General features: G+C 39.2%; 1 protein-coding gene across 6 annotated transcripts in view; it reads left to right on the top strand.

The window, feature by feature from the left end:
• Nucleotides 1-8437, top strand: part of AASDH (aminoadipate-semialdehyde dehydrogenase) — a 39636-nt gene that overhangs the window by 14118 nt on the left and 17081 nt on the right. For all 6 annotated transcript variants that reach the window (XM_073891725.1, XM_073891726.1, XM_073891723.1 and 3 more), the window contains 3 exons: nt 6302-6543; nt 7493-7599; nt 8115-8287. In XM_073891725.1, the coding sequence (XP_073747826.1) occupies nt 6302-6543; nt 7493-7599; nt 8115-8287 (522 nt within the window). The remainder of the gene's footprint in view (nt 1-6301; nt 6544-7492; nt 7600-8114; nt 8288-8437) is intronic.

Raw genomic sequence — 8437 nt, 5'->3', positions numbered from 1 at the left:
ATGAGAGGGGGAGGGTCAGAGGGAGAAGCAGACTCCCCGCTGAGCAGGGAGCCCGATGCGGGACTCGATCCCGGGACTCCAGGATCATGACCTGAGCCGAAGGCAGTCGCTTAACCAACTGAGCCACCCAGGCGCCCGATTTATGTATTTTGAGAGAGAGAGAATGAGAGAGAGAGAGAGCACATGAGAGGGGGGAGGGCCAGAGGGAGAAGCAGGTTCCTCGCTGAGCAGGAAGCCTGATGCGGGACTCAATCCTGGGACTCCAGGATCATGACCTGAGCCGAAGGCAGTCGCTTAACCAACTGAGCCACCCAGGCACCCTAGACAAGACTTTAATATAATTTATTTTCCTACAAAATTCAAGGAGTATAATTTTCAGGAAACATTTGCAAAGTACCTTAGCAGATTTGAGAGATAGTTACTAAAGGAAAGGAGACTTTCTGTGTCAAGTCAATGAGTTCTTTCTCTTTAAATCCGCTCCCCTTGCTTAATGTTTTAGCACAGTCTCAGATAAATTTACTCTAGTAGTGGGTTTTAACCTTTTTGGGGTCCTAAATCTTTGCGAAACGGATATACGTTTACTAACTCAGATCCTAGAACACAGCAAGTTGTGCATATAATTTCATGATGATTTTATTTAATTCACAATACTTAATTTGGAGTATTATCAGCAGATCAAATTTGAGTTATTTTTGTTTTTAAAGATTGATTTATTTGAGAGAAGCACAAGCATGAGTAGGAGGGGTAGAAGGAGAGGGAAAGGGAATCTGAAGCCAACTCCTTGCTGAGCGCAGAACCCAACCTGGGGCTCTAGCTCATGATTGTGAGATCACAACCTGAGTCAAAACTGAGCTGGACACTTAACTGACTGTGCCACCCAGGCACCCCCAAATTTTGGGTTTGAGGAAGGAAGAAAAGTACACAAGCTGACAGGCTATACTTTCCTCTGTATTAGGCACGTCTTGTCTTTTTAGAAGTTTGGGGAGGAGGAACTGTAAAGTATCCTCCAAACTGAGAAGGGACTTTGAGATGAAAAAAATGAAGCGGGCAACTCCATACAGTTTACATAGTTTTATGCATGGTAACATACTGACAGGGAGGGATGGATGGATGATGATGTGGAGGGGTGCAGCTATTCTCTGCAAAGACCAGACCTTACTCTACAGATTTTATAGACCAAAGGGACATGTAGGGGAAGGCACTATAGTAAGATCAAAGGGTCTACATGTACCTGACAGCCAATCTTTAATTAGATCTTGTGGCACCGTCCCTGCCTCAGAAAGGGGAGAGAATGTGTTATCTTGAACAAATTTATGGAGGGCCGAAGCAAGCCTCCCCCTCCCCCTATCCTGGCCTCAGTGGGCATTGCTAAGCTACATATATTAATCTCCAAAGGTCTTGTAACCCTAGCCACCGATGTGAACAAGATCTCATTAGACTGCCCACATGAACAAGATGGAGTGCTAAGATGGATTCAGTATTGTTAGGTCTCTTATGTCTCATAGTGAGGCATTTGTTGTTAGGGTTCATCTTTTCCTTCCAAAGTCAAATTTCTTATCAAATGATATATAAGTCATCAAGGATTTTTGCCTTTTTGCCCATATAATAGATATTCTATACTTAAAAAAGTTTCCTGTATAGATTTTATTTACGAATAATAATGTTACCTAAAAACCTAATTAGGTATATTTTAAGATTGTGTTTGAGAGCGAGGGAGAGTGACGGGTGAGGGACAGAGGGAGAAGCAGACTCCTCACTGAGCAGGGAGCCTGATTCAGGGCTCCATCCTGGGACTCCGGGATCTTGACCTGAGCCCAAGGCAGATGGTTAACCAACTGAGCCACCCAGGCGCCCCCTAAATGGATATTAAGCAAGGATCTTAACAGGTTAGAAGACAGTACATGCTTTATTAAAGTTTTATTTTATTATTTTTTAAAGATTTTGTGAGAGAGCACAAGCAGGGGGAGTGGCAGGCAGAGGGAGAAGCAGGCTCCCCACTGAGTAAGGAGCCTGATGCGGGGCTGGATCCCAGGATCCTGGGATCATGACCTGAGCTGAAGGCAGACACTTAACCGACTGAGCCACCCAGGTGCTCCTTTATTAAGGTTTTAAAAATTAAAAAAGAACATCTTGATTTACTGTGGGGGAGAAAGGCCCCAAAGTGAAATGGACTAAGCTTTTGAGGAAATTAAAGACTGACTTTGTTTCAGGAATAAGGAATAAGGACCTTTTTGGCTTTTTACAAACCTAAAATATATTTGAGCTTTTTTTTTTTTTTTTAATACTTTGGGTAGCAAAGTTATATTAAACTTGATGCCCTTTAAAAGTGAAGCCATTTAAGGGCGCCTGGGTGGCTCAGTCGTTAAGGGTCTGCCTTCAGCTCAGGTCATGATCCCAGGTCCTGGGATCAAGCCCCGCATCGGGCTCCCTGCTCCGCGGGAAGCCTGCTTCTCTCTCTCTCCCGCTGCTTGTGTTCCCTCTCTCACTGTGTCTCTCTGTCAAATAAATAAAATCTTTAAAATAAAAGTGAAACCATTTAATTAGCATGAAATCTCAGGTTGCTAGCTACCAAAATGTCAGCATAATAATGTTCAGTTTTATGTGAAATTTTCCTTAGAAATTTTGGAAGGAACCTTAACATTCCCTGTTTTATCTGTTATTTACTAAGCCCTATTTTTCTGTGCCTCGGATGATTTGGTAACAAAGCATATTGACTAGTATTCTGCCACTAAATTTTATTTCAGTTTGAGTATCTGAAGAGTGTTACTATGCTTTATTGTGCTGAATATTCATAGCTGTGCATTCATTTGTAGAGTTCAATGTTGAAATAATTAGCACCAGAAATTAGGCCAGAACATTTTTTTTTTTAAGATTTTATTTATGAGAGAGAATGAGAACAAGCGATCACGTGCACGTAGGGGGAGGAGCCGAAGGAGAGGGACAAGCAGACTCTGTGCTGATAACTAAGCTCAACGCAGAACTCTTAACTCAGGACCCTGAGATCACGACCTGAGATGAAACCAAGAGTCAGATGACCAAGCAACTGAGCTACCCAGGCATGCCTAGAACATTTCATTTTGATAAGAGATTTTCCTTATGATAAAACTTGGTAGAAAGTTTACTTGATTTAGGATGCCTTATAAGTAGGGTGGCCATTATAATTTATTACCAAAAAAAACCCAGAATCTTGAGAGTGAATGGAGGGGCTAAATTCCTAGACAGGAATCTGGGATAGTAAGTTTGTACTGGGATGTAGGACCATCCTATTACTTAAATATTTTGACAAACCAAGACTTTAATCTTTTTGAATTAAAATTCAAGTTGTCCATTAGAGCTGCTTCTAGCTTTTATTGAAAGAAACCATTTAAAAATCTTGATTCACATGGAAATTTTCTATGGTCAAGTAAAGAGATTGGCAGATCCTCTCCCTGATAGAAAGCAACTATAAAGCTGGAGAAAATTGACAAAGGCGACTACGTCAACACTTTGGAAATCAACCAAAGGCCTACAACTACCTGAAAAGTGTTTGTCTTTAAAAATTGTTGTGTTTTGCATAAAAATGGAATTCGTGGCATTCTAGACTAAGCTGCTCTCCCTGCTTCCCCCAGCACAGTCAAAACAGACTTTTCTGTCAGGGCCTCTTGCTCATAAGGGAGATTATTCAGTTTGGAATGTTAGGTTATGTCCATGCCCAAAAGCACTGTCTGTGGAAATGTTGAAGCAGGCCGGCATGGAGGGCCAAAAACGCCACTGGTTTGAGGTTGTGGTCACGGGGAAAGCACATTCTGGGTAAGGCTGCACTTGTGAATCAGACCAGAGGGCCCAAGCACATTCCTGGCTGACCTTGAGGGTATGTGCATGTACATTAGAGACACAAAAGGACCCATGGAAAATAAAAGCTGGATTGGGCTTGAAAATGACCTAAACTTTGAGCTCATCTATCTATACACACAAATCCATCTCTGTGGACAGTCTGTCCAGTCGTTGCTCGACTACTGGGCTATGCAGACACAGGGTGACTCGTAGGAAGTGAGACTTAAAAATGAAAAGAATATATATTTAAGGAGCACGTGGGTGGCTCAGGTTATGATCTCAGGGTCCTGGGATCGAGTCCCACATTGGGCTTCTTGCTCATCGGGGAGTCTGCTTCCCTCCCCCCCAACCCCCCCACTCGTGTTCTCTCAAATGAATTTAGAAAAAACATATTTAAAAGAACAACTGAACAATGACATTAGTGGCTACACATCACCAGGAAGACAGATCTTACAGATTTAATCCAGGCTAGTTAGTAACAAAGAAACAAGCAAAAAAGCAACAAGAACATTTCATAATAAAATGGTCAGTACATAAAGAGGTATGTTGTATCAAGATGTAACAATTATAAATGTATATCCACCTAAAAATGGAGGTTCCAAATACATGAAGCAAAATGGACAGGATTGAAATGAGAACTAGGCAACCCAGTAGTTCAAAATTTTAATACCCCACTTTTAACAGTTGAATGAAAAACTGGACAGAAATCAGAACATATAGAAGACTTGAACAACATTTTCAGCCAAATTCCGTTTATAGAACACAATATCCAGTAAATGCAGAATATGCATTCTTTGCAAGCACATTGAACATTTTCTAGGATAGATCATATTCTCAACCACAAAACATTTTTCAGTAAACTTAAAATGTGACCAAGTGGCATTTATTCCAGGAAGACACATTTGGTTTAACATCCAAAAATCCACTGATAATTATGCTTTTTGTTCATTATTTAGTATAAATAGATGCAGAAGTATTTGGCAAAATCCAACACGTGTGATGAAGGAAAAAACCTTAAGTAGGAATAGAACTTCCCCAGTGTGATGAAGGGCATCTGCAAAAAACTACAGCTAACATCCTGTTTGGTGAAAGACAGACTACATACTTTTGCCCTAAGATTGTAAACAAGACAAGGATGTTTGCTTTTGTCACTTCTCTTCATCATTACTCTGGTTGGTCCAGGCAGTGCAAAAAGGAAAAAAAAAACCAACACGTTACTGATAGAAGTTAAAGAGTTCAATAAATGAAGAGACATTAAATGTTTATGGATTGAAGTCTCAATGTTGTCAAGATCTATAAACATGGTTCCTATCAAAATCCTAGTAGGCTTTTTGGGGTAGAAATTGATAAATTGTTCCTAAATTTTGTATGGAAATGTAAATGCTAGTCCTGATCTGTTCGATGGACTACTACTCAACAATAAAGAACCCCATGGTCTTGAGTGTCTGCGCCTCCCCCATTCATTTGTTAAAACCCTAATGAACAACCTAATAGTATTAGGAGGTGTGGCCCTGGGGAGTTTTTAGGTCATGAGGGTGGAGCCCTCATGAAAGGAATTAGTGCTCTTGGAAAAGAGACCCTACAGAGCTCCCTAGCCCCTTCCACCATGTGAGTATACAAGTTGGCAGCCTGTAACCTTGAAAGAGGGCTTTTACCAGAACCGGACCATGATGGCACCCTGATCTTGGACTTAAAGCCTCCGGAACTGTGAGAGTAAATTTCTATTGTTTGTAACCTACCTAGTCTGTGGTATTTTGTTATGTCAGCCTGAACTGAGACAAAAAGGGAATTGATAAATACAACATAGGTGTATCACAAAATATTTATATGGAGTGAAAGAAGTCACGTCAAAACAATACATGATGTGTGATTCCATTTTCATATAATTCTAGAAAATGCCAGCTGATCATTAGGAAAGAGATCAGTGGTTGTCTGGAAAAGGGGTCCAGTCGAAGGGGAGCGTTACAGTGGTAATTTTAGGGCTGAAGAATATATTCATTATTTGGATTATGGTGATAGTTTCACTGATACATCTGTATATCTGTATCTCAATTATATTGTAGGCTTTAAATATGTTCAGTTTATTTTATGTCAGTTATACCTCACTAAAGCTGTTTTTAAACATCTTTTTTCATATTTTTAGAAACATTTTTTTAATCCTTTATATACTTTTTTCTACATAGAGGTAATGGAAAAGGAAGTATGAACTGATTTTATATATTTTGTCCTTTTTATTTTTAAACCGTCTTGTCTGAACTATCCAATGAAGCATAACTAATATTTTTCTTAAGTTTTTTGCTAAAGCAAAATTGATATACACATTAAGAAGGTAATGCTGCTTCAGGAGATTTCCAAAATGATTTATAATTTTATAAATACCTCCTTAATTTCCATGTGGGTGCCCAGTGTTAAGCTTTGAACTAATTATTACAGTATTTACTTTTTTAAAGAAGTGAAGGGAAATAAATTATCTTTAATATATTCACAGGCAACACCAACTTTGCTTAGAAGATTTGGATCTCAGCTTATCAAGTCAACCGTTTTATCAGCCAGTACTTCTCTTCGAGTATTAGCCCTTGGTGGTGAAGCATTTCCATCATTGACTCTTCTCAAAAGCTGGAGAGGAATAGACAATAAAACACAAATATTTAATGTTTATGGTATCACAGAGGTATCAAGTTGGGCAACTTTTTACAGGATTCCAGAGCAGTTTCTTAATTCTACTTTGAAGTAAGGGTTTTAATTACTAAATAGACTAGAGAGAAACTGTATTTTTCCAGTGTCTTAACATTAACACTAATAATGTTTTTGATAGGCACTGCAGTAATAATTTTAGAAACACTATTTTACCTAGAATTTTTTTTTTTTCAAAGACCCTGTTTTTATTTGACAGAGACAACGAGAGAGGGAACACAAGCAGGGGGAGTGGGAGAGGGAGAAGCAGGCTTCCCATGGAGCAGGGAGCCCGATGCGGGGCTCGATCCCAGGGTCCTGGGATCATGACCTGAGCCGAAGGCAGACACCCAACGACTGAGCCACCCAGGCGCCCCTAGAATTTTTATTTTTTAAATATTTTTAGAGGGAGGGTGGGGGAGGGCACAGGGAGAGGGAGAGAGAATCTTTTTTTTTTTTTTAAAGATTTATTTGAGAGAGAAATCGAGCAAGAGAGAGAGCACGAGGGGTGGTGGGCAGAGGGAGAAAGAGAAACAGGCTTCCCACTGAGCAGCGAGCCCAATGTGGGGCTTAGTCCCAGGACTCCAGGATCATGACCTGAGCCACCCGGGTGCCCCCGGAGAGAGAGAATCTTAAGCAGGCTCCATGCCCAGCACGGAGCTCAATCTCTCAACCCTGAGATCATGACCTGAGCCGAAATCGAGTCAGTCGCTTAACTAATTTGAGCAACCCAGGCGCCCCTGTTTTATCTAAAACTTTAAGCTGGGGATCCAAAACCTTTCTTATAACTGGTGCTACAGATCCTGCTATAACTTTTTTGTGACTAAAGAAAAATAAATAACCTATAATAACCTTTCCACCTAACCTTTTCCTCTTGGCAGTCTTTGAATTATAACATAACCAAAACTTTTTTTCTTTATTTGGTATGATGTGATTTAAATACATTGGAAAATCTCCTATTCAAATGAAAAATTTAAATGTGGTTTGGGTTGTTGTGTTTTCATAGATCTGAATTGCCGGTACCACTGGGATTTCCACTGCTTGGAACAGTAGTTGAAGTCAGAGATACTAATGGTTTCACAATTCAGGAAGGTCGTGGCCAAGTATTTTTAGGTGGTTTTACCTTTGTTGATTGGGAATATCTTTTTTTTCTCCCCCCAAGAAAATAATCTGTTTAATTTTATTCTTTGATCAGTTTGTCTTATGTCTGGTATTCTTTTCAATGATGATAATTTTTAAATTTCATTCTCACAGTCATGAAACATTTAATATGTTACCATAATTATTTCAGATAACAATGTTTGATACCCTTAGGGAAAATATAAAAGTAATGTAAAAATTGCAAGTTGGATCTTTATATTTATAGCCAAAATTCTCTATAATCAGTATTCTAAATTTTTTTAATCACACATATGTTTTTAGAAATCTTGTTTTATTTATTTTACTGAGGTTATTGTATTTAATTTTACCAGGTAACATTAAAAGTGTGCTGCCCCCTTTCCTTATAAATATTCAAAATGTGAAACTTAGTAACTGAACTTTTGAAGATGTTCTTGATTTGATGGTTTTTAATATATTTTCCGTGGATTTTTTTTTTTTTATTACACTGGTGTTTATATCTTGTGAAGGTGGCAGAAACAGAGTATGTTTTCTTGATGATGAAATGACAGTACCACTTGGCATGATGCGAGCCACAGGAGACTTGGTGATGGTGAAAGATGGACAGATGTTTTTCTTGGGACGAAAGGACAGTCAGATCAAACGACATGGCAAACGTCTTAACATTGAACTTGTGCAACAGGTAGAACTATTTAAATACTAAGTGTCTACTACATATGTAGGTTTTAGAGGTAGCCTCTACCAGTTTTCTGTGCCAGCATTCTCTATTAACGTTATTTAAACCTAAGATTTTTTGTATTAATGATGGATTACAATAATAGGTGTGGGTTAT

This window comes from Callorhinus ursinus, unplaced genomic scaffold (genome assembly GCF_003265705.2).
Source record: "Callorhinus ursinus isolate GAN/ISIS: 27379988/994484 unplaced genomic scaffold, GSC_fseal_2.0 scaffold4, whole genome shotgun sequence".
NCBI classification, from domain to species: Eukaryota; Metazoa; Chordata; class Mammalia; order Carnivora; family Otariidae; genus Callorhinus; species Callorhinus ursinus.
This window is presented reverse-complemented; position numbering and strand designations above follow the sequence as displayed.